Genomic DNA, 26,582 nt, shown 5'->3' with positions numbered 1-26,582 from the left:
TATACACCATAACAGACGGAGGCATGAATGGGGCCTGCTCCTGATGCCACTGGCAACTGCTACAAGCTGCGCTAACACAGCTGCTGGCTTTGTTCCTCTCTCCGCCACCTGCGGCCGAACCACAAAGAGGGGAAATACCCCAATCCTACCTAGAAACAAACTGCCCCCCAGTCAGCATCCCCCTCCTATAAAGCCCGTTTTACAAAGATAGGCCCTGCCTGGAGCCCTGAAGGCCGATACATTAGGGCTATTTCACACCCTGGGTGGAGAGCGAGCTCCAGAACTAAGAGGCCACGAACCATTCAACAGGGTTTTGATGGAGCACGCCACACCTGGGGCCTCGTCCCTTCCTTAAATCATAAATGCTGGCTGCCTTCTTGGCCTGCTGATCTGTTGTAAAAGATCATGAGCCCAGGATCCTTCTCCTTCAGCCTCTGAGATATAGGTACCCAGGACGCCACGAGGAAGCATCATGGGCACCATTTTCACCACTTCCTTAACCTGCCCTCTGCCAGAGGAATTACAGGACCTGAAGTCCATCAGATCTCACTATTTTATGAAGACCTGTCTGGGTCAACCAAAAAATCAATGCATTCAAGAGGCTAGAACCCTAAAAATGCAAGGTTCTATTCCCAGCTATGCCACTGATCTTCTTGTATGACCTTCAACAAATCACTTGTCCCCGTGCCTCAGTTTCCGCTCCCACTCTTTGTCTGTCTTGTTTTTTTAGACTATAAGCTGTGTGGCAGGGAGTGTCTGTTGCTATGTGCTTTTATTGTACCTAGGACAATGAGGCCCCAGTCTTGTTTGTTGACCTGACGTGCTAATGTATTGCAAATAAACTAATACTAGAACCATTCCAATCTCAGAATTTCCATTCATTAGGAGATTCTGACATTTCCAAGGTGTGTTCCTGTTCTGAAAGGAAAAGAAAATTCAAAATTTCCAGCAACCTGAAATGTTTGCAAAAAAAAAAGGCCTCCCAGTCAATTGAAACATTTCATTCCGATTTCTACTTTTTACCCACTTGAGATTAGAATTTATAATAAACTATAAAAGACAAGACTTCTCAAAGTGAAAAGAATTGTATTGAAATGAACTATCAAAATGTTTGGTTCCCATAAGGTCAAAACCGAACATTTCGACCTTACCAACATGCTTCCTTTAATTTTTCCCCACTAAACAAAATATTGACAAAAATCAACAAATTCCCACAGAACGTTTCAGTTTCGTTGAAATGGCATTTTGTAACGGAAGAACATCCCATCAGAAAATGTGTAATACTCTCAAGGTTTGACTGAAGGCAGGTGTGGACCTAGACTATAATAATAATACCAATCTCTTCATCTTTTGATCTCAAAGTGCTTTACAAAGGAGGTCAGTATTACTGTCTCCATTTTACAGATGAGAAAATTGAGGCACAGAGAAGCGACTTGCCCAAGCTGGCCAGTGGCGGAGCTGGGAATAGAATTGACTTTCCTGAGTTACACTGGAGTGCTCAAACCTCTAGGCCAGTGGTCCCCAACCTTTTTCGTCTGGTGGGCGCCGGACAATGAGCCACGGAGGACCATGGCGGTGGACGAGCATCCACTGAAATTCCACCGACAAGCGGCAACGTCAATAGGTGTCGCTGCCGAAATGCTGCCGACAGGTAACGTCATCCAGAGGCATCGCCACCGAAATACCTCTGAAAATCGGCAGCATTTCAGCGGCAATGCTTCTGGATGACGCAGCTTGTCGGCGGCATTTCAGGGGATGCTCATTCGCCGGCCAGTACGCAGGCACACTTAGACACCCCGGTGGGTGCCATGGCGGGGACCCCTTCTCTAGGCTATACTGCCAGCCAAGAAATGAAGACAAGGTCCCTGCGAGAGTCTGTGACAAAGCCAGGAATTGAAATTAGACCTCCTGAGTCCTCGCTCAGTGCCTTAACCCCAAGGCCAGCCTGTCTAAAACTCAGCATCCCGTTTAAGCCACCTGAATCATCCAGTTCCTATGCACTCACAGCGAAGCTTACCAGTCCCTTCCCAAAGGGTTGTCTTGTCTTCCGGCAGATGGCCCTCCGCAAGCCTGTGTGCGTGGTTGTATGCTGTAGACGTGCACTGAATAGAAGATGCATATGCATGCATCTGTATGAAGAGGAGTAATTGGCTTCTCATCTCAGTGGCAACCCAGAGGGAGTCTCCATTGTTTTAAATCACATGTATGGATTTACTGTAGCCCACGGACCCCCAGGGAGGAAGCCCCTAATTTTTTAGGGACTGTGCCCCACTCCACTGCCCCCGCTCCCTCCAGTGTGGCCATCATTACTGAGAGGTCTTGCTGGGTCAGGACTGTTTGTGGAGGTCGGTGCACCCAGGGATGCTCCAATGGTTGTATTGACTTGTTGCCTTTGTCCTCTCCTTTAACCTCATAGTCACACCCCGCCAATGTCGTTGTTGTCATTCTTGTTTATATTACAGTTGAGTTTAGAGGCCTCAGCATACCTAGGCTCTGCACATACACGGAGTGAACCCATCCATTCCCCAAAAGCAGGCACCAAGTTGGGAGGGGAAACTGAGGCACAGAGCGGGGCAGCAACTTGCCCAAGCCACACAGCAAGTCAGTGGCAGAGATGGGTCTTCTGACTCCCAGTCCTGTACCCTAGCCACTAGACTATGCTACTCTTTGTAAACCCTTTTCGCTGGTAAAATTCAAGCTATAGAACAGGCTCTTCTATAGAGCCAGAAGCTCTTTAGAAAGAATTCTCCAGGTCTGTCATGGATCTGGAGCTCCCTGCTCTATCTTGTCTCTCTTACACAGGTCTTTTGCAGGGAGTTTGTTTACCAGGACCTACTCAATCCTGGCGGGGTCAGTGCTTGCTTGGGAGACCTCTGGAGAACACATGTTGGTAGTTTGCCAGAAGGGGTGTTGGTGACTCAGCAGGTGTGGTAGGTTGGTTCTGGGCTGCTGAGGGGGGGCACCTTTGGGGTGAGGCATAGGGAGGAGAGAGAAGGGCGCTTGGTGGTTGAGAATAAGGGGAACTTTTCTGTGACTAGAGGGCTGCAAGGCTGAGAACGGGAAGAGGAGTTAGTGATACAGAGAGGAGTCAGAGAATAGACCTGGAGACTAGGGAAAACAATAACAGAGAAATGTAGGACAGTAGGGCATTGGGCTAGATTCTGATCTTGGTGTAAATCAACAGCAGCACTAAGGAAATCAGTGGTGTCACTCTGGATTTGCAGCTCTGCAACTGAGCTTGGCGTCTGGCCCTCTATGCTGCATTCTAACTCCTGACCCAGAGGATGACAGATAAGAGCACATCAAGTTAACACAGAATGTGTTAATCATTCCTGCATTCTTAAAATAATCCCCAAATGCATCTGCAGCAAGAGGAGGCAGAAGGCAGAGTAAAGGCTTCTGAAGTCATAACCTGGCCAGGGTCCATCTTTGCAGTTCTGTGCCTTGAAAAGGGGGAAAGAAAACAACCCAACCCCCAAACCCTTGTGTGCTGTTTTGAATTGCAGAACTGCCTGCAAATGAGCATGGGGGTTCATTGGCTAAACGGGGATGCTTGATAAATCCTATTTCACTTCACCAGTGAGCCGAGAAAGTAGTGCATAATGGGTTATGAGTTGTAGATCTGTTTGATTGCATTGTTGCAAAGTGGGAATTGTTTTGCAACATAGATCCTTAATCACTCAGGCATCTATGATTGAATGCATCGAAAATTGGTTGGAATTGAAAGTTAACTATACCACAGACGGCTTATTCTTGTGTATAATTGAAACTAAATTCTAATAACTCTTCTTGAAAAGAGCTGCCAGGAGGAAATTTCAAACACCGTCTTCTCCTCCCCACCCACCTTCCAAAAAAGAGTCAGTTCCCGCTAGATACTTTTCTTCTGCAGACTGTAATGATGGGAAATGAAATCCAATCTCCTCCTGCAGGTCCCTGAGTAGGCAGCACAAAAGCTCCAGGTGTAAATTCTGACCTGCTGTACCTACCTTTGCGGCGCAAGGAGATGGGTTGTTGGAAGGGTGGATGGTCTAATCGGAGGGGATGGTGTTGTTAAGGCACTAGGCTTGGGAGCGGAGCTAGTCAGAAAAAAAACAGTGATTTGTTTTATCAAAATCAGCCAATTCATCTAAGCTGAAACGTTTGGTGGAGACAGGTCAATTTTGACAAAGTTCCAACAGAACCCAGGCGGGAGCCTGATGGAATCCTGCCTGCCTCCAGATTTTCCAGGACCTTGGCACTAGGCAGCCTGCTAAGCAGATACCCTCAGTCAAGGAGCTCAGGGTCCCAGAGTCTGTAACTCTGGGACAGCACACCAGGTGGACTACCTCACAGCTGGGGCTCCATTCCCTTCCACGGAGAACTTTAAAATGTTCAGGTGTCATTCTGAACCAGTTCTAATTCCTGTTTGCTCCCAAACTGCCTGTGGCACCTTAGGTAGCTTTGTTGGATACTCTGGGATGCTCGATAATAAAATAGAGCTGGTTTGGTAAGAAGCAGGTTTGCATTTTGTAAAACCAGAAGCTGTCTGAATCTGGGGCCTGGGCGCAACCGGGGTGGGTGTGTTATAGGAGGGAAGAAGGGGGATGTTCCCCAACTCACCCCCAATGTTTTCTGCCCCACTTAGGCCTTTAGATCTGTATCTACCCTCATCAACCATCACGGCGGGAATCTATTAATTTCAATGGTCTTTGGATTGAGCTCCAAATGCATTGTCCCATGTCTTCTCCTTGGAGGGCGTGTCCACACTTAAAAGGCTGCACCTGCGCCACTGTAGTGATTCAGTGAATACACTACCTGGTCCGATGGGAATGGTTCTCCCATCAGCATAGGTAATCCACCTCCCCAAGCGGTAGCAGCTAGATCAACAGGAGAATTCTCCCACTGAATAGTGCTCTCTACAGAGGGGGTTAGATTGATTTAACTGCATTGCTCAGGGGGTGTAGGCCAGGCCTAACTCTTTTCATTCCTGCATTGGTTGCCCCAATGATCTGGGTGCCTTTTCTCTGAACCCCCAAGATTTTGGATTGGGCAAAAGGTTTGAATTCAGTTTTGGGTTTTTTTAGAACCGTTGTGGGATGACTTTTATCACCACTTGCTCTTGGCAGGGGCTCTGTGCCCCCCAGACCATGTCTGTCCCTTCTTTGTGATTCAGGGTGGAAAAGAGTAATGTTCCAACCAGAAATGGACAGCCCAGGAGACCAAGTCTCTAGGTCTGATGTTCCCCTGTGCATATCACACCATTGGCTTTGTTGGTGTTCCAAACTGATGTGACATAGCAGAGACTCAGCCTTCTGCAAGACTTACCCAACCCAATATATTACAACCTCACTGCGCTAGCCTCCTCTAATAAAGTTAGCCTTGAGAATTCTGCATTCCCTTTTCCGCCAATGATTTCTCCAGCCTGGTCTGCAATTCATGGGCATGACTTACATCTACTGCTGACTGTGGAAGTTTGTTCCATGTTCCCTCCAACAAATGTTGGTCTAAAATCATTTCCCTTGACTTGGAGCCAAGCAACTGCAGGCGCTGGAGGTAATAACAACGACACATACCTTGGGTGCCAATGAATTACTACTCTGTTTGCCCAGGAAGGCAGCCAGAAAGGCTGGGGTCTTGGTTGCTGAATATTTCAACTCTCCTCTGGAGCATTTTGCGCCATTTATGTGACAGTAGATGATACAGAGGGGTCAGTCAGGAACTGCTATTTGGTAGAGCTAGTCGGCAATTTTTCAGTGAAACTTTTATTCACTGGAAAATGCTGATTTGTTGAAACCTGATCTTTTTATGCATACAGGTCAGTTTCATTGGGAAGTTGTCTCCAGTTCAGGATGGAATTTCAGGTTGTAATGAGAGAGGGAGAACACCCTCAAAATAACCAGGATTCTAACAATTAGGGCATTTCCCTGGGATGTGGGACACCCAGGTTTAAGTCCCTACTCTGCTCGCTTCAGAGCAAAGACTTGAACCTGGGTTTCCCACATCCCAAGAGACTGCTCTCAGCACCAGGGAACAGAGTCAATGGGATTTTTATACTGATACAGAATGAAAGCAAAATTTGAAACCTCACAGCTTTTCATGAAACAGAATTCTTGTTTTCCAGTCAGTCCTGCTATATAACACAAGATCCAGGGGATGCCCAGTGAACTTAAAAGTTCACAAAATTAAAACTGAGACAAGTAAATATTTAAAACAAACAAACAAAGGGCATAATTTACCCTGTGGAACTCTCTGCCACAAGGTATCTCTGATGCCAAGAGCTTAGCAGGAGTCAGAAAGGGCGTTTTGCAAAAAGTGCCCTATGGTTTTTGTGAAGAATGTGCAGATGAAAATAAAATGTTTGAGGGTTTTGTTTGTTTTGGTTTGGTTTGGGTTTTTTTGTTTTTGTGAGTTTGTATATGTATGTTAGGGAGGAAAGAGTATGATTCTTGAAGGGAGCAGAGGTCAATTGTGCTTAGCAGTGAGACATGTTTTTCCACACGACTGTACTGTGCTGGAGAGAATTGTATTCTTTTGTCACTCTGATAGCAAGGCAAGACTGGTCAATAGAATGCTCTCAGGGCTGGCTTTCGAAGAAAATTCTGCAGAGGATGAATAGCTGAATTATTATTAAGCATTTATTTGTAGTGTCACCTGTGATGTGCTAAGTGCTTTCCAGACACACTAATAGGTCTATATCATAGTCTAAAGATAGACAGATAAACAAGAAGATAGACAGAGGTCAGAGACAGGGACTATCAAAAGGATTCTTCTCTGCAAATCCAAAAGGTTCACTCTAAGCAACCCAGCAGCAGGGTAGAAATTCACCAGGTGTACCTCATAGGAAAAGCAGGGAGTTTATCTTGTAATTTGGAGAGAGGCGAATGGTGGCAGCTCTGAGAGGGGATGGAATTAGCCCCGAGTCTGATTACAGATGGATTGGAACATGATGACAGTTTTGTCAGAATTTTATTGTCTTAAAAAAATCCATTTTTTAAAATCAAAATCTGGAATTTCAATGACATTTTGAAAACGCCAGCCATCGGGTAAGGGAAGAACTGACCCCAGAATTGCATGGATTCAATTAGCTTGATTTTAACTCACTGTAGTTAATGCAGTGCAAACACAGTCACATGTGAACCACTTTAACCCTTGCTTAAATCGATCTAGCTTGTGTCGAGAAATTACTGCGTTAAACTGAACTGATTTAATTGAGGCTTAAACTTGTTTAAATGTGTCCAGATTACGGGGTTGCACTAGTTTAGAGAGGCAGGATGGTCCAGTGAATAAGGTGCCAGCTCAGGAGCTGGATTCAATTCCCTGCTCTGCCACAGTCGCCTTGGACAAGTAGCATAGTCGCTCTGTGCCTCGGTTTCCCCTCTGGAAAAATAGGATGATTATCCTGCCCTACCTCATAGGGTGGCTGTGAGGATAAATACATTATAGATAGTGAGATGCTCGGATATTAAGGTAATGTGGGCCAGATAAGCCCCTTAAATAGATAAACCAGTGCAACTTTTCCAGTACAGACAAAAATGTGATCTAAAGTGAGGACGTTCTCACACTCATATGATTCAATCTGCTAAAGCATCTCATGTGATGCAGGCTTTATCCCTGAAATGCTGCAATTTTGGGCACATCAAATATTTCCTCCAGGCAGGGGGGAAGCATTATTGCTCAGTACTGGGGGGCTTCATGCAATATGATACCAGGAAATATGCTTCTTCATTACTGCTTGTGTGGGTTCCCGAGCTCAAGACTAGTTTGCTTTTGTCTGCCTTTGTCTTCTTTTGTCTCAATGAGTCAGTGAGGAATAATGCACCAGTGGGAATCTCCTGGTAGTGTAATGAACTGGGTATGCTTAACACTGACGTATCCTGGATGGAATCAGAACTGCTGAACTGTGTTGTAGGACCTAGTCTGCTAATGGGGCTTCCGGGTTAGCTGACGTGGCAGGGACCTGGGCCCAGATTGCATCCTCAGAGGTAGCTAGGTACCTAATTCCCATTGACTTCAGGGAGAGTTGGGTTCCTAACTATCTCTGAGGATCTGGGACTTTTGGAGCTGAGTTCGATTCCTGCTCTTGCAAATGGTTCTCTGAGTGGCTGCGTTGTGCAGCACTGAATTCCTAGGCAGACTCAACTGGATTAGAAGGTCTGAATTCAGGTGGATCTGTCCTGAGCAGATGCCCTAGAAAAGGCAGAAGAAAAGCCCATGGGGGACAGGTGTGTTCTGAGCCCTCAATACCATCCTGCTCTTAGGGAGGTGGGGAAGAGAGGGACTAATGGCATTTGACTAATAACTCATGGATTAACCAAGTGGAATCAGAGCCCAAGTAAAACCAGGTATCATTGTGGAATTAATGGAGGACAATTTGAATCTGCTGTTAACTTAAATACCCATCTGCTCGCATCCCAGGAGCGTATACATTTCAGGGGATAATTAGTAGCTGCCATACAGAAAGCAGCAGGGCACTAACCACATTTGCTAGAGTTGTGGGGTCTCGTCCGTCTCTCTGCGATTCTGTCTGGATGGCTGAGTTCCAGGAAGAAAGGAGCTGGGTTGTTCCTCCGTCTCATAAAGGGATGGAGACAGAGGCAGTTCTGTTTATACAGGGGTCACCAAGAGAGAGGGTTGGAACCTGGAGAAGGAACGGAGGAATCTTCGGGATGGGAAAGTGCCATATAGATTAATTTTGAGCCAGAGTAATACTACAGTTATATATTATTAGATTATAATTATAGTAGAGACCAAAGATACCATAGGTCAGGGAGAAATCTAATAATAATTATTGTGGATCTTGCTGTATGTCTCACCTTTCATTCTTAGGTCTCAAGGCATTTTACTAAAGCAGGGAAGTATTTTATCCCCATTTTACAGATGGGGAAACTGAGTCACAGAGCAGTGAAGTGACTTGCCGAGGGTCAGTGCCAGAGCTGGGAACAGAACTTAGATCTCCTGATTACCACTGCTTCCATTGTCTGCTCTGGCCATTAGTCCACACTGCAGGATCTGCCGGTGTGCACATTTTCTCTTTGAATTTCTCCCAGCCCATATTCATGCCCTCTCCCTGCTTTTCTGAAAGATGGATGGTAAAGGATGGGCAGCCTGGTGATTACAGCAGGGAGATAGTATTCTTGGGTTCCATTCCCGGCTCTGTCACTTATCTGTGGTGAAACCTGAGGCAAGTCACGTCTGTGTGCATTGGTATAACTGTCTCTAAAATGGGCGTATATAATATCTGCCTCACAGTAGGGTTGTGAAGCTTAATTGTTTCACATTTCTAAAGCGCTTTTGGCTCCTCGGTTGAAAGTTGCTCTCCAGGAGAAGTGCAAAGCATGCTTATTTGCATTCCTATTGCCAGTGCTATCCATAGGGAGAGAATGTCAGAACAGCTGTTATGTCAAATTACCTTCTTCCAGTAACTAGGGATTTTGTCTGTCATCTTATGGATGGCTGACCCACTTCCACCTCTGGGGGGAGCCCTGTTTTGCATATTCTTTGCATCTAGTGCTTTGTGATATTAGCCAGACAGCCCAAGTACAATGCAACAGAAGCACTCGGCTAGCATCTGAAAGAGATTAGCAGATCCTTTCAGACAGCACATTACAGGCCTGTTAGCAGAGATGAACCATAAGGAGCTGAAGATGCGTCAAGATGGGATGGAGGGGCATCTGCAGGACTATATAGGGGGAGGGCCTAAGACTGGAAGAATGTGGGATGCTGCATGGGATCCATTCCCAAAAGTATGGGCAGAGGTGGGATGGATTGGAATAGCTGGCTGTGTTGTGGGTCAGGGTTGAGGGGACACCATTAGAATTATTTTGGGGAGTAGGGCACAGGATGGCATAGCAGGAGGCACAGACAGAGTACTGAGAAGCAAGTGCACCAGAAACAAAAGCATTCTCATTTCATAGGAATGTGGCCACAAGTATGATTCCACAGAGTAGCGCTGAGATGATTAAACCAATGGGAGTTACAACATAGTCACTCAGAGAGGGCCACCTAACAAGAGCTGGGCAAATTTTTTTGTCTCAAACTTATTTAATCAAAATCTGTAGATTTGAGTCGACTAAAACAATTCACCAGTTTGGGTCGATTTTACAAAATTGTTTCAGCTGAAAAAGATCATATAGACGAAAAGTCAGAAAAATTCAAAATGTCTCATTTGACATTTTCTACATGAAACATTTTTGTTTTATTTGAAACAACACGATTTAAAAATCTCCTTCTGTTTTTAATTGAAAACCATTGATAAAGCTTGAAATTAAACTCAGTTTTTTGGACCCAAAACTAACGTTCTTTCGACATTTTGGTTTGCCAGGTTTTTTTTTCTTATTTTTTGGGATGGGGGGAAGTGCCACTGAACTGAAAAACCAGCTATTTGTCCAGCTCTGATTGTAAACCAGGTCCCTTGGGAAGGTTCTATCTGCAAGGCGGAAAGGATCCAGGCAGTTCTGCGTGAAATCCTCAACTGGTGCTAGTCAATATAGCTCCACTGGTTTGATGTTCCTTGGGATGTGAATGGGAAGCTTCATAATCTATTCCATTCTGTTCAGAGGCCCTGGTTCCAGAGTTCCCCAGACCCTCCTCCTTCAGTTGATTTCATATGAGCATATCAGTGTGTCCTACTATTTGAAACCCTTATTTCAGAGTTTGAGTATAATTGCTTCTTAATTAACTCAAGTGATGGCTTTATTTCCTTGAACTCATTTCCAGGGGCTTCATTTTATTTCTACACAAAATTAATATTTTACACTTACACTTAGGAGAAGAATAGACACACAATATAGAGAGCGGATGAGAGATGAATGGGACCTGGCTCCTATCTCTGCTTACATTAAAGAAATGTTTTATTTCTGGGAGCGGCACTCGATTTCCAATGCTCGTTTGCAGGGGAAGAAAACAAACAAAGAATGAATCAAGATAATTAAACAGCTTGGTTTTAGGGCAAATTAAGGAATGGTTCTGTCAGCAGAATCCCCTTTCTTGGACTTCGTTACATCCATTTCAGCCTCGAGGACCCAGAAAGTACAAAGAGTCTGTGTGTGTATATGTGACTGCCTTATGGGTGGGGTGATCTGAGCACAGGGCTGGAATCCAGGAACCCCTGAGTTCAAATTCTGTTGTGAACCCTGAATCCCTCTGTGACTATAAGCTAGTCAAGAAGCATAAGCTAGTGGGTGAAACTCAGGGGATATGTGTTCAACCCTTGGCTCTACCACAAGAATCCCTGTGTGACCTTAGACAAGTCACTTCACTCAGTGCCTCAGTTTCCCTGTATAATTGAGATGATAATATGGGCACTTGAGCTTTGGATGCCTATGTGTGGGTCTAGACTGGGGAGCCCAACACTGGCATCTCTCTCTTCCCTGCTGTGGCTGCTGGAGAATGTTGGAGGACTCTCCATTAGAGGCCCCTACGCCGTTTAGTTGCCATAAGATGTAGAAAGCAGCTCTTCCCATTGTGTCCCCTCATTCCGTCTAACCGAGAGCCGATCTGGAGAGCCGTGTGGCATAGATCAAGATGTAGAATATGTGTCTGGCTCACAGACACCCAAGAGCCAGGGGTTGCTAGAATATGGGCTTTGGCTTAGACCAGATGGAGCACTGTGTCTGTGCCATCTGAGTGGTTAGGCTCTGAACTAGACTCCCTAGGGAGGTTGTGGAATCCCTGTCCCTGGAGGGTTTTAAGGACTGGTTGGACAGACACCTGTCAGGGATAGTCTAGGTTTGCTTGGTCCTGCCTCCATGTGGGGGAGCAAGGGGGATAGCCTAGATGACCCCTTGAAGTCCCTTCCAGCCCTATATTTCTATGATTAGGATGGTGAAGTAGTAGACTCTTATCTTACTGGCTTGGGCACTACAGGGTGTGTGTGATCACACACTAGGCCAATAGGTATTATATTGGAATGATACTTGGAACAAAATCCCTGCCTGTGTTGGTCAAGTCACTTTATAGCACCAGCTGTGTTCACACTACCTATGTTGTGCTGAGTAGCAGAGGTCCCGGCCCCAGGATGGCCAGGTATCATTAACCTGTGTTGCAGAACCGGGTGATAAAACAGTACTTCCCAACCTGGCTAAGCCATTTCTGTCTTGCAGTGTAAATAGGACTGAACAAAGCGCCCATACCCGTGCTCTGTGTCTGCAAAGTTCACAGCTGCAGCGTGATTCAGGATAGAAGAACTTCTGGGAGATGGTTTGGTTCCATCTACTCTGCCAGACTGAGCTATGATTTACCTGTGTCTGGTACTGCCATTATGCCACTGTGCCCTGCAACACAGCAGCTTGCAGTAGCATTGACAGTAGGAGCACTTATGTCCCATCTGCCCTGTTTTGTGGCCTGTGTCCCTTAAGCTGATTTTAAACATGGTGACAGTGTTGCCTAGTGGATAGAGCACTGGACTGGGACTCAGGAGACCTGGGGTCTAGTCCCAGCTCTGCCATTATGTGTGCCTCAGTTTTCCCTTCTGTAAAATGGGGCTAATTATACTGACCTCCTTTGTAAAGTGTTCTGAGATCTATAGATGAGAAGGGCTAGGCATTATATCATATAAGGGCTTAAGTCAATTCATGAGGGGTCCAAGCAGCCATGCGGACTTGGCCTTGAACTTGCTTTAATCTGTATTTAAAACCAGCTTGCACCATGTGTTTGCCAGCATGGTGTGGATGGAGCCATGTTTATCCAGCCCAGCCTGACCAAGTCTGTGAATGGAGACTTCATCCCGGCTCCTCCAACAGTGATCTGCTCTGGGCTAGGGTAGGTTGCATAATGCTGGGATGGGTTGATCCCAGGAGCTGAACAGGATTCCGTAGTAACTGTCCATTCACTTTCTGAGTAATCCCAGACATGTGGTTAGAACTAAGCTGCTCAGTGGCATTAGGCCTATAAATAAACACTGGATTTGATGGGAGATCTTGGAGAGAGGGACATAAATAGCACTGACCAGCACTGGCTGAGAGACCCCAAGAGGTGCTGGATGGCACCCAGAGCGGCTGAGCAGCGGCACTGTTGCCCAGATGGAGAATCTGTTTCTTGCCAGAGGGGTTAGGAGTCCCTGCTGCTTTCACAGGTAAAGATGGCCTGGTTTGAGAGATTACTCACTAAACTCCCATCCAGCAGCCCCAGCTTCAAAGTCAGCCCAGAGAGCATAGGGGAGGGATGAAGAGGGATGGCTGTCACCTTGTTGCCTGAAGCAAGCTCAGCGGGCCCTTGGCTCTAGCAGATAAGCACATCAAACAGGCTCCTGTCAGGAGGAATTTGCTGGGACTGAGGACTTCTGCTGCAGGGGTGGGGAGATTCCGAATCCTAGCTCAACCCCAGCCAGGGCTGATGGAATCCTGCCCTCCCGGGGGGGCTAGCTCCCCAATCCTAAATGCCTGCACTTCAGGCAGGGCTTATTTAAAGCCCGGGGCACCAGCAGCAGTAACACAGCTGCAGCTCTGGTGTCGAGGTTCTGAAGCACGCGGATTCCAGCTCGGAACACATGGCTACAGAACACATGTGGATGGGGTCGGGGTGGTTGGGGTGGGAAACAGGGGGTTGGATGGGGCAGGGGTCCTGGGGGGACAGTCAGGAATGAGAGGAGAGGTTGGATGGGGCGTCTGGGGTCCAGGGGCAGTCAGGGGACAGGGAGCGGGTGTGTGTGGATGGGGCAGGGGTCCCAGAGGGGCTGTCAGGGAAAAGGGGGGGGAGGGATGGGACAGGAGTCCCAGGGGGGTAGATAGGAGGTGGGGGCAGGGCCACAACCCCCTCCGCTAACTGGCCCTCCATACAATTTACAAAACTCCTGTAATTACCTGTGACATTCCAGGTACATGTACACTGCACTAAAAAACCCACGGCCCCAAGTCTCAGCGTCTGGGTCACTGCAGGGCTAAAAATGGCAGTGGAGAGATTCAGGCTTGGCTGGAGCCTGGGCTTTGAGACCCACCCCTTATGTGAGGGTTCAGAGCCCAGGTTCCAGCCTGAGCCTGAACCCAGACATCTACGCTGCAGCTTTTAGCCCCAGAGCCCATGTCACATAAGCCTGGGCCAGCCGCAGCCATGCCATGGGTCTTTTATTGCATTGTAGACGTACCCTGTGAGTACCTTTCCCACCTTGTCTCTCTAGTACTTGCCAGTCATCTGAGGCTCTGTTGGTGCTTTATAAGCAAGAATTAAGCTTCATGATACCCCGGCAAGGCAGGTGTTACTGATGGGGAAACTGAGGCACAAAGCGATGACTAACTTGCCCACACACAATGGGTCAGCTGGCAGAAACAGAACCCTGGTCTCTTCGTTCCCAGGAAGGTCGTGTGGGCTAGCGGAGTGGTCCATAGGCTGGGAGCGAGGACAAAGCCCTCCTGTTCCTGGCTCAGTTGGGGATATCTTCTGAGGCGTTGTGCCTCGGTTTCCCTACTTGTTAAACTGGGAAAACTCCACTGCCTTCCCTTGGTAAAGCACTTGGGGTGTTAAATATTATGTATTACTTATTGTAACCACTGGAACGCACTGTAACCTTTGACACTTAGCTCCGTTGATTGTATCTTTTCCCAAGCTCTCAGAGAGGGGGCTGACTTCCAGGTTAAAGAACTATGGGAGTGGAGAGGGGGTACGGAGAGCTTTTAAATATCTCTAGCCTTTCTGAGGCTATTTTCTTTAGCATCTTGAGAGCTCCATAATTCATAATCCTGAAATGCACTGGCTGATAATTGCCCTAATCACTGGAGAAACATGGCTGAAATGTACTGAAATAAGCCATAAAACTCATTACAAGATAACAAGATTCTATCTATTCTCGGAGGTCGCTTTAAAGCTCCACAGGTCAGGGAGTTAATCACCTCCTTCAGTGGAAGCAATGCAGATAAGAGGCTGTGTGTGCTGTATATGTACAGTGAGCCTGCCCCGGCTTGGAGTGTCTGCTGGCTTTACCATGGGAGAAGGGTGGGGAGGGGTTGAGGAGCCAGCCTGCACCTGTCTCTTGGGTTTGTGTTTTACGTTCCAGTTTTTATTTGGAAATTGATCCAAGAGGGAAGGGATTTGGTGGTTAGTCTTTCCAAAGACAAATTGCATCTTTCTCTCTTTGCTGGGGAAAGGGCACCTCTGTCCAAACGGGACTCTGAGAGAGAGAGAGAGAGAGAGAGAGAGAGAGAGAGAGAGAGAGAGAGAGAGAGAGAGCAGAACGGGAGCTGCTTTTGGCATTTACTGTTGTTCACATTCCAGTAGTGAGATCAGACCCCTCCCTGGTGCTAGGTGCTGTACACGCACATAGTGAGAGGCAGCCCCTGCCCTGGCGAGAATACAATCCAAACAGGCAAGACAAAGGGGTCGAAGGAAAACAAAGGTGCGGAAAAGTGAAGTGACTTGCCCAAGGGCGTCCCAGCAGGTCGGTGGAAGAGCTGGGAGTAGAACCCAGGTCTTTCACGCCCGTGCCCTTTTCACTAGACCGTGCTGCTAGCCAAGGTTTCTTGCTGCCCTTTGATGCCATGGGGGACCAGCAGGGCCACCCAGAGTGGGGGGCAAGTGGGGCAATTTGACCCAGGCCCCGGGCCCCACAGGGGCCCCCATGAGAGTTTTTCGGGGCACCTGGATCGGGATCCTTCACTCGCTCCAGGAGCCCCGTAAAACTCTTGCAGGGCCCGGGCCCCCGGAGCTTCTTCCACTCCAGGTCTTCGGCAGCAGGGGGTCCTTCTGCCCTGGGGCGGAAGGACCCCCCCCCCACCGCTGAATTACCGCCGAAGCGGGATCCGCCGCCGAAGTGCTGGGTCTTCGGCAGTAATTTGGCAGCGGGGGCCCCCGCCGCGGGTCTTCGGGACACTTCGGCGGCGAGTCCTGGAGCGGAAGGACTCCCCACCGCTGAATTACTGCCGAAGCGGGGGCCCCCCACCACTGAAGACCCCAGGCCCCCTGCATCCTCTGGGCGGCCCTGGGGACCAGGGCATGTGTGGAGGTATGGGGGAGAGACCAAAGGGAAGGCCAGGGTTCACCTGGCAGACTTTCTTTCCTTTCCATCCCACGAGATGGCGGCCCAGAATGGGGCAAACCCCCAGGTGGATGAGTGTCGGGGGGACGGTATTTCCCCTCCTTTGCAGGGCAGGACTGGCAGCTCATTAATGGGGAGGTGCGGGAAGTCTGGGCCTGAATGAACATGAGAACCTGGCTTCCGTTCTCACCTCAGGAGGGGGCAGTGCCTCTAGGCCAGGGTTAGGGCAAAAGGAAGCAACTGTAGATTACGTGGAGCTGATGAGCGAATCCTCTTCGCTGGGTTGGATTCCAGCAGCAGGAAGGCAGGCCTCAGAGCTTTAGACTGCAAGCACAACCCTTGATCCTGGATGAGCGATGCTAAGGATCTGTAGCCTGAAAGCTGAAGAATAGGATCAGCGCCTGGGCCAACCTACCCCAGTAACGAGATCTGACTGCAATCTGAGCTTGATGTATGGGCATCCAGAAGGATCAACTGCCCTATCTGGCCCCTGACCTTTTGTACTCCCCTCTCATGCAATATTAGCTTCCTTCTAAGATATGATGCTCCAGCTAAATGCAAAGTGCCTCTCACCCTGCACTGTGTATAGGCATTGATGGCTGGGCTACTGGGCCGGAAGGGCAGTTAGGATTATGGGTGAGCTAGCACCATTGAATGGCGGTGCCTTACGCTCACTTGGCCCTGGTGAAAATGATAGCACAAAACACCGGGCAATGGAGGCTCAGACCCAGAGACTTCAGCGTTGGCTCCATGCGGGTGGATGTGGACGCAGCATATCTGTGCTGCCTGGGTACCCTTTCCTGGAGCCACAACACCGGAATTCCGTTTCTCGTCCCATATGCGATAGTAGGTTTATCCCTCACAGCGGATAGCTGGGGACCGGTACCGCTGAACGTTATTGTTCACAAGCACCGTGGGGGACTTTCAGCTGAGACAAGCCTGGCTCATCTCTGGGCTCAGCCAGGCATTCTTGTTTTTGGGAGGCTCTGAGTCCTGGGGCTCCCCAAGCCGGAGATTTGGTGGCAGGGTAGGTGAGTCCCATGAATGACTCTGTGACCTGGCTTGTGTGTTCAGTTTGGAGACGGCAGAGGCGCCTTTGTAGAAGGGTGTGGGCAGAGGAGTGGCGGGCGTCAATTCCCATAGCTCCTTTGGACTTCAGTGGCAACACACGAGTAGATACCAGCTGAGGATCTGGCCCTGGCCTCCTCTTTCGAGAGCAGGTTGGGTGAGGAGCAGGCACTCTCTTGACAGGAGGCTGGGCCAGGGATGGCTTCCCCAGGAGAAAGGTTACGGTCTGTATGTCGGCGAGTGGGAGTAATGCACATCACTGCAATTCACCTCCTCCAAGCTAGCATGTGTGCTTAGTCAGCCACGTTGCTGGAGTGCTTTGACTTCATGCCTCACGTATGGGCCGTTACACTGGGTTTGCCGTGATCGATAGGAACCCCGCGTGTGGCTAACACCTAATTAACTCTAGATCAATGCTGCCTATGAGTCAGTGTTCATTTAACATAGAACAGCCCTCCTAGCCGAGCCGGCAATTTAGATCTAATAGGGCTTTGTGCTGAATAAATATTAATTGGTTATTAAAAGCATGTGTAGAGGGGGACTATGGACTTATAGCTCGTCACACGGGCACGGGTCAGAGCTGAGTCTCAATCCCTTTCCGCCTGTTGGAGGCCTGAGACATACAGCCCTCCTTTCTTGTCTGTCCGTCGTAGTACTTACGTGGGCCCTATCACCGCAGTAGCTGAGCGCCACACAGAGCCATCCTCAGAACACCCCTGGGAACGAGGGCAATGCTGTTACCCCCATTGTACAGATGGAGAACTGAGGCTCAGGGGGGCAACTTTTTAAAGGGATTTAGGCACTTTGCTCCCAATAATTTAAAGGTATTTAGATGCCTAACTCAAAAATCTGGGCCTGAAGGACGACGGGACTTGCCTAAGTCCCTTGTGAAACACATGCCAGAGTGAGGTAGTGAACCCTAAGTCCGAGCCTTAACCACTTAACCATCCTTCCTCCTTGGGCAGAGGAGGGTTCAGGAAGGTGGATGCTGGGTTCAGGGCAGAGACTGTGCTCCTGGAACCCCTGTGATAATCCTGCTGCTGCCCCTGCCTCTGTGAAAAGAAAATCAACCTACTCCAAGGGTGTGAGGCTAGGGTGCAGGGCTGGAGACATGGCACCCCATGGCGGGGTGAGCCTAGGGCCCTTCCCTTGCACTTCCTTCTGAAATGTCCAGAGCCAGCTGCTCCTGGAGATGGGATGCTTGCCTCAACTTCCCTCCAGCCCTGGGGCTTTAGCGTTCCACCTATCCTCACAGGAGCCTTTTTGTTAAAGGAACTCAGTATCATTCAGTGGAATTCCCCTTGCAGGGCAGATGAGCCTGGGAATCTTCAGAGGTGGCTGCTGTTCGGTAGGCTAAAGTATTTCAGGGGGATTCTGGCCAAGAACAGGGCTTCTGTAGGATCCCCATGGGGAACAGTACAAGTGCTGCAAATCTGTCTCCTCTTCCCTTTCCGTGGTTCGTTCATTCTTTCGTTCTTTCTTTCTTTCTTTCTTTCTTCCTGCAAAAGTGCACACGGAGAGGCTAGTATGCAGGATCAGTGTTCAGAGACAGGAATCGCTGTGTGTGATATTTGGAGGCAGGGAAGTTCAGGAGAGATGTAGAGGTGGGGGTGTTGAGACAGTGAGATTGCAGCAGCTGACAGATGATGCTCTGACATCCAGATTGCGTCCTTGCTTTGGCTGAGCTCAGCTTGACCAAGTAAGGACCCCGTGTTTGACAGTAGCAGCAAGACGACACATCTCGGAAAGCAATTTCTTTTTCTTCACCATGAATCCGTGGCCATGTCTCCGGCATACACCAGTTAATCTGACGCTGTGTGCTTCCCCCATCAAGAAAGGTTTAGGAAGGAGGTGAAACCCAGGAGGAGGGAGCCTGTCAGCTCCCATAGCTACTGCAGTTTCTCTTTCTTTAGTGATCTGAATTTTATGATTGCTAGCATGCTGTGAAGCTGGGGCAAGCATTCCAGCATGCACCGCTTCGAGCAAACTGCAGCGGGCCTGGTAGGAAACCTTCCCACAGGGCAACAGGGGCTTCCACTCCATGCTGCCAAGAGACGTGAATTCATTTATTTTTCTTTTTTGGGGGTCAGGGAAGCAGGTCCATGAAGATGTTTGCAGCATGGACTCATGGCTAGACTGGGCATTAGCCATTAGGACACCTTGGGGTCTTTTCCCAGCTCTTGTGCAAGTTATCCTTGCGCAAATCATATCTCCATCCATAAGATAGGGCATAATGAGATGTAAAGAGAAAAATACTCTACAGTCGATATTTATCTGTTAAGCCCCAGCAAAGCCTAGTGCTCCTGTCCCAAAGAATTTACCTACAGTCTAAACTGAAAGACATAAGCAAACACACTGGCGGTTCCTTTCTCATGCTTTCTTTGCTTCATCAGAAATAGCTGGCAAGCCATGCCCTTGGCATCCTGTTTTATGGAGGATGCAAAGACACCTGTAATAACTGTGTAAGTCCTCTGCCATGACCAGCTGTGTAACTCCAGACCATGGGTGATTAACTCATTTCCCAGGTATTACCAGAGGAGATCAGTGAGTGAGGGACAAAATGGGTGTCTTTCCTATGTTGTATCAATTGAGGGAGGAGGCAGAATGGTGAAAACGCTGAAGAGGCAGCATCGTTTAGTGGATACGATGCTGGACAGGGACTCAGCTGGAGACTTGTCAGTTGGAAGCAACAGAGGAGGAGAAAGACCTGAGCGTATTGGTTAATCACAGGATAACTATGAGTCGTCAATGTGATATGGCCATGAAAAAGGCTAATGCACTCCTAGGATGTATCAGGGGAGGTATTTCCAGTAGAGACAGGGAAGTGTTAGTACCATTATACAAGGCGCTGGTGAGACTGCATCGGGGATACTGTGTGCATTTCTTCTCTTCCATGTTTAAGAAAGATGAATTCAAACTGGAACAGGTGCAGAGAAGGGCTACTAGGATGATCGTAGAAATGGAGAACCTACCTTGTGAGAGGAGACTCACATAGCTTGGTTTGTTTACCCTAACCAAAAAAAAGCTGAGGGGAGATATGATTGCCCTCTAGAAATACACCAGAGGGATATATACAAGATAGAGAGGAGTTATTTCAATTAAGCGCCAATGTGGACACAAGAACAAATGGCTATAAACTGGCCGTCAACAAGTTCAGGCTGGAAATCAGAAGAAGGTTTCTAAGCATCAGAGGAGTGAAATTCTGGAACAGCCTCCCAAGGAAAGCAGTGGGGGCAAAAAAACAAACGGACTTCGAGATTGAGCTCCATACGTTTATGGAGGGGATGGGGTGATGGGACTGCTTATGATGGCATGTGGCCCATCAGCAACTGCCGGTACCAAAAATCCCCAGAGGCTGGAGACAGGACACTAGATGGGGAGGCTCTGAGTTACTACAGATAATTCTTTCCCGGGTGTCTGGCTGGTGGCAGTGGCATAGCCGGGTGGAGGGAACAGGGGGCGCAGCGGGTGATGCCTTTTTTTTTTAATCGCTCCCCCGGGCGAGTACAAAGGCGCTAGGAAATCGACAAAGCACCCCCCCTAGCTACGCTATTGGCTGGTGGGTCTTGCCCAGATGCTCAGGGTCTAAGTGATTGCCATATTTTGGTTCATGAAGGAATTTTCCCCCAGGTCAGATTGGCAGAAACCCTGAGGGTTTTTTGCCTTCCTCTGCAGCGTGGTGCCCGGGGTCACTTGCAGATTTAAACTCCTGTAAATGATGGATTCTCTGTAACTTGAAGTCTTTAAACCATGACTTGAGGACATTAGTAACTCAGCCAGCGGTTAGGGGTCTGTTTCTGGAGTGTGTGAGGTTCTGTGGCCTGTGATGTGCAGGTCAGACTAGGTGATCACGATGGTCCCTTTTGACCTTAAAGTTTCTGAGTCTGTGAGTTCTGTGTTCATAGCTCTGCTCTGTGACCTTGGGCAAGTTGCTTCCCCCTCCCTCTACCTCTGTTTCCCTCCAATCCTTTGTCTGTCTAGTCCCTTTGGATTGTAAACCCCAAGCTCATTCTGAGGCCTCTGTGAGCTGCTTTAATATACATAATGATATTAACAGACCCTTAATCTTGCATTTATCCAATAACATCCCCTATATCTCCAAAGTAATCTGCAAGAACAGTTAATTGTTGGGTACTGTAATGTCTTTGTCATTTCAGAGCTGGGGGGAGCTCTTATGTTCCCTATAAGATCAAGTGATTCCCCCATCTGCATGGTACTACAGTACCCAGCTCACGACCTGCAATGGGATCTATGCTAAAGCCTGGTCTACACCTAAAACTCAAATTGACCTAGCTACACTGCTTGAGGCTGTGAAAAATTTTGCACCCTGTGCAACATCATTAGGTCGACCTAACCCCTACTGTAAACACAGCTAGGTCAATGGAAGAATTGTTCTGGTGATGTAAAACATAAAACAGGATGCCCCTTCTGTCCATGGAGAAAGTGTGCACACTGCCGCACAGCTCCAGCACCAGGGTTGTGCTGCTGTAGTGTAGACCTAGTCTCACCCACACGCTTGTTCCGGATTGGGGAGTTCTGCTGAAGTCAGTGAGATTCTCCTCTAGCAGAGCGGGTAGCAGAATTGTGGCTTACAACTGGGCTACCTGTTTTATTTTTTTCCAAGATATTAGAGAATTACAGTTGAGAGACTGCTGCAAATGATATTCCACCCATGTCTGCCCCTCTTGTGGGTTCACTTTCCACAGGTATTGTAGCCAATGAATTTGCTGGCAGGAATGGTGAATTTTAAGCAGATGGTGGAAAATAGCTGCAGAGAGTGAACTTCAGATTCTTAATTGTGAGTATTATCAGTGGAAATCCAATTCCAAGAATTATCACAATCTGATTGGAGAACAAAAGTGAATGAATGTGACCTGCACATCCAATCAGAACATCTTTTTAATACCATCTGCCCACAGTAAGCTGCTTATGAACATACTACAGGTCAGGATCTGTTTGCATCAACAGTTTGGTGCCTCATTTTGAGTAATGAGGGAGGGAGGGATGACTCAGTGGTTTGAGCATTGGCCTGCTAAACCCATGGTTGAGAGTTCAATCCTTGAGGGCAGGAGCACCGCCAGCTTTCTTGTCTCCCTAGGTCGTGGAAGGTCCCGCCCCTGAAATACCGTGCCCGACAGAGGCGGCGGAAGGTCCCGCCCCCGAAATACCGCCAACGACCGCAGCGGCCGAAGATCCGGCTGCCGCGGTCGCCGCCCCCCAAATGTTAGTGCCCTAGGCGATCGCCTAGGTCGCCTAATGGGTTGTGCCGGCCCTGCTTGAGGGGGGCATTTATGGAACTGGGGTAAAAATCTGCTTGGGGATTGGTCCCCCTTTGAGCAGGGGCTTGGACTAGATGACTTCCAACCCTGATATTCTATGAATGAATGAAACGGTATGCTCCTGGTCTCTTGTTTTCTGGTACAGTTGGGCCTCTACCCCGTTGCATGATGGGAAGAGCAGTGCAGACCTCTCCTTGATTTTCTGCTTTTTCATTCACCATTCTGTTGTGTGGAGGGCTGACAGGAACCTCCTGGCTCCTGGAAATGGAGATCCTCTCAGGAGTATAGTGTGTTTCTTTGCCCAGTGTGAAAATCAATAAATATTCTTGCTACCAAAAAAAAAAATAATAATAATACACAGGAAAACTCAGTGTGAAGCAATGAGGGCAAAAGTAAAAGCTTTTCTCAAAGGAATAATGGTTTGAAATGGAAACCTTGGAAAATAATATTAAAAAAGAAAGCAATTTCTGGTGGAACTAGAATAACGTTAGGCATCAAAACCGCAGCCTTGTCAGAGGATCAGATCGCTGGCCTGTCAGGTCCGGTGTTGGCTTGGGAAGTGGGCAATAGCATCAGCTTGAGGGAAACGTTCTTCCTGGATAAAGCTGGGGCTTGGGCAGAGGGTGGTAGTGTCACTCAGCAAGGGGTTGCGGGAATGTGTTTCACGTTGCGTCGGACCCTTTCGCACCCTACATTTCGTTCTGACTTTTGGGGGATTTCGAGCCAAAATTCACAATCTGTTCTCTGTTGGTACAGTGCTTGGCGCTGCAGAGTCCTGGGCCAGGGCCGGGGTTCCAAGGAACCACATTAATATAAAGAATAATAATAAAGCAATGACAAGAAGAGTGGTGTTCCATCTAGCTCAGCCGCCTGTCTGTCATTGGGGCAGAGTCCCCTGGTTCCCAGTTCTCCGCTCCAACCAATAGGCAAGGCTGTCTGGCATGAAGATATGTTGTGGAGTATGTAGAGTTTTCAGTTGTAAGCTGCTCAGTGCGACGCTCCGTCTCCATCTGACGTTGGCTGGACCACACAGAGATTGTGGAGCCTGCTACCCTCTGGGCTAATGGAGTATCACGTCTTTTAGCTCAGGCAGTAGAGACTCATGCTTTAAGATCCAGAGGTTCCAGGTATGAATCCCACTGAATCACCTAGGGGCATAGCATTGTCCAGCATTAGCTCCTGTCCCACTCCGTGTGTGGGATCTGATTCCCTGTCTGACCCACCCAGTCCCTAGCGGTTTCAACTGGATTGAATTAGGGCAGATTGGGCCCTGAGTACATTTCTAAGAGGCTGGCTCCATGTGCGGTACTTGCTCCAGCATTTGATTATCACGCCTCCACTGTATTGTTTCCTCTGTGATTGCATGTGTGTGAGTGTTTGGGGGTGAATGAGAGTCAATATGGCCATGATTCCTCTGAACAGAGGTTAAACTTTCCCAAAGGAAAGCGTAGCTGCCAAGTTAACTCGGTCCAGCTCCTTGAGTGTCTGATACTTGTTTCTCTCCTCTCCCTAATCCCGCTCCTGCAATGCCAAATCCGCGCAAAGCAGCAGAAGGCAAGGAGTTAATTCTGTTGCATTTGCTTCTGCTGCAAAAGGTGAGGGTGAGAGAATCTCCTGAGTTGAAACTGATTATGAGCAGTTTGGGCTGTCACCACTCTTGGCTTTATGATGGCCCTATAAAGATCAGCCAGTAATTCATTGAAACAGGCTTGGTTTGCAGGCTCTGAACTGGGGCTGCATATCAAACAGGCAACCTCTCTGCAAGCATCTACATGGGATCCTTGCGAGACACAAGAGAGGAAGGGGCCTGTGTGCAAACAACCTGTATGAGAAGGGGGCAGCGAGAGGGCTCAAGGCTTAGTCCTCCATCTTGTGAGGCTGCTTGTGCGGTGGGCTGGTGTAAGACAAAGCAGAAGGGAGAGAAGGAAGACTGGTGAGGACGCATCTTAAATGCTGAGCAGTGCCACTCTAGCTGTGTTTTCCCTCATCGGGGCTCGGGTGGAAATCCAACGCTGGTCACAGGCACACAGAGTTGGGCTGATCTCAGTTGAGTGTTGTTTTCTGCTGCTTATAGATGCTTGATTTCAACTACTAATGCTGGCCGTGTACAAACAGGTACCACCATACCATGAGTGGGAACGGAGCCTGAGGCTTTCTGGACCAGAGGCACAGTGTTGTGAGAAGGCATCAGACTCTTGTAGCTTCTACTTTCAGCCAACCTAGGGTGATAGGACTGTGACAGCATATTACATACTCTGCCTGTTAGATCAGCTAGTCCTGGGCACCTGAGACCCATAGCGGGTTCTAGTCCCGCCTGGGCAGCCATTTTGTAGTGGGACACTCAGATACTGATAATGAGCCCGCTATGAAGAGGGAGGGATAGCAGGAAACATTTCCGAACCGTGAGATCCATTCGGCTGTTGAATAGTTTCCTGAAAGATATAATGGAAGCCTCATCACTTGAGTCATCTGAAAACGAACCAGAGGAAGCCCTGTAAGGCTCAGTCCTATGGTAGGTAGCCACAGTAGGAAGGATGGCTTCGTGGGAAGAAAAACTGGATTTGTGATGCAAGAGCCCTGGTTTAACTCCTGGCTGTGTAACAGGCTCTCAGAGTGATCTTGGGCAAACCACTTAATCTCCTCTGTGCTTGAGTTCCCTGTCAGTACAATGGGCGTAATACTTCCCCACCTGATAGAATGGTCATAAGCATGAAATCAGTTACTGGTCGTGGGATGCTCGGGGATTGCAATGTTTGAGGCCATAAAAGTACTTAGAGTAGCAAAATTCTTTTCCGTCTCTTAACTTCTGCAATTTCACCACACCAAAGACTCTTTTGCATGCATTCATATTTTTTATTTCAGGCTCCTGATGTTTTTCCACTCAGGCGCTCTGATGTGCTTTTCTCTGCCTCTCCCTTGACCTCTCTGGGGGCAACAGGGGGCCGCAGGGGGGGGGTGGAACGGGACACAGCGTGAAACAAAAGAGTGCTAATGAAGGGAAATCTGAACCCCGGGACACAGGTTTTGAAAAGCAGCAAGTTTCATTAAAATATAGAAAGGAGGAGGAAAATAGTCATTTTCAAAGCTTTAAGCTGACCTGATTTCAAAGAACGTGTGTGTAATGCTTTGGCTTTCTCTTCTCTCTTTCTCTTTTTTTTTTAGGTAAGTGACATTTTACTCTGCTCGTCCCTAAGGCAAAGTTGGAATTTTTTTTAAAGTGTGGGGGGAAAACAAAGAGTTGCAGTAAAAGAGTAAAGCAGGCACGGAGGACAGTGGAATGGGGAGAGCTGGATCAGAAGACGACTGCTCAGGTAGGTGGCTACCAAACGGAGACTTCTTTATTGCCTCAGAAGCTTTGAAGAAAGGGGATGTGTACGGAGCTGCGTGCTGTGGTGAAAACGGCCTGGGAATGATTATTGCTGATGACACTGGCTCTGTGTTCACTCTTGAGGAAGAGCGCCCCTCGGGGGCCTTTGCAGCCAGCTGTTGTGTCGCTTCGGTGGAGGACTTGGGAAGCTGGGGAATGCCTGGGGATAGGAATGAACATCTGGGCAGGGTGCTCACTGGAAAGTGTGGTTCTGGGCTAAGGGGGTGCATGGCGCAAGGGATGGGCATTAGGAATTGGCCTTTAGTTTTTCAGTGTCTGGGTTCTGTTGTGGTGGGTGGGGCTCAGGGCATTTGGGGTGGCTGGACTGAAGGATGGGGCCTTTCGTGGGTTGATACGGGCTGTGTGTGTTTGGCGTGTGCGGCTTTGTCTTGTATACATTTGTGTAGCTCGTTTTAATTGCAAATTTTTTATCAGTAAACAGAACGGTTAGCCATAAAAATTTACATTGTTACCTAAGGATAAGGCGAGGTGGCAATGCAATAGGAACCAAGCAAATGGATCCTGCCTCTGGAGCATTATTTGTGTGGCAAACGGCGTTTTAGTTCCTGGATGGTGCAGATACCAAGAGGAAAGCAGATTGGCATTGTATCGCCACCCAAAGAGCTCCATGAGGCAGAGAACAGGCTCTTGAAGTCCTGGGTGCTGATTTGAACAGGACCAGCTTTTCCAATGCGCGTTGCTCTGTCAGCAACTCGCACGGCGCTGCTGCCTGCCAAAGCGCTCAACACCCAATGCGCTGAGTTTTTCTGAAAAAATCCAGCCCAGAAAAACAAACGCCTGAACCTAAATGACAGCAACAAACCCTCTGTGTGCTTCCCGATTATTGGCAGAATGATCCGGGGTGGCCTTGGATGCTGCTCCTCGGCTGTTTCCTCAGAGCTGTGTCTACGCTCAGGATGATAAG

General features: G+C 48.3%; 1 protein-coding gene across 2 annotated transcripts in view; it reads left to right on the top strand.

Annotated features, from left to right (window-relative positions):
- The window catches only part of LOC123354650 (neurotrimin), a 654,629-nt gene that overhangs the window by 186,805 nt on the left and 441,242 nt on the right, over positions 1-26,582 (top strand). The window contains exon 1 of one of the 2 annotated variants that reach the window (XM_044996771.1): positions 25,553-25,601. The exons of the other annotated variant lie outside the window; for it this stretch is intronic. Coding sequence (XP_044852706.1) covers positions 25,568-25,601 — 34 coding nt within the window. The 5' untranslated portion in view covers positions 25,553-25,567. Of the gene's footprint in view, positions 1-25,552; positions 25,602-26,582 lie in introns of those variants that run through there. 2 annotated transcript variants of the gene reach the window in all.

The sequence above is a fragment of the Mauremys mutica genome, chromosome 22, assembly GCF_020497125.1.
Source record: "Mauremys mutica isolate MM-2020 ecotype Southern chromosome 22, ASM2049712v1, whole genome shotgun sequence".
NCBI classification, from domain to species: Eukaryota; Metazoa; Chordata; order Testudines; family Geoemydidae; genus Mauremys; species Mauremys mutica.
This window is presented reverse-complemented; position numbering and strand designations above follow the sequence as displayed.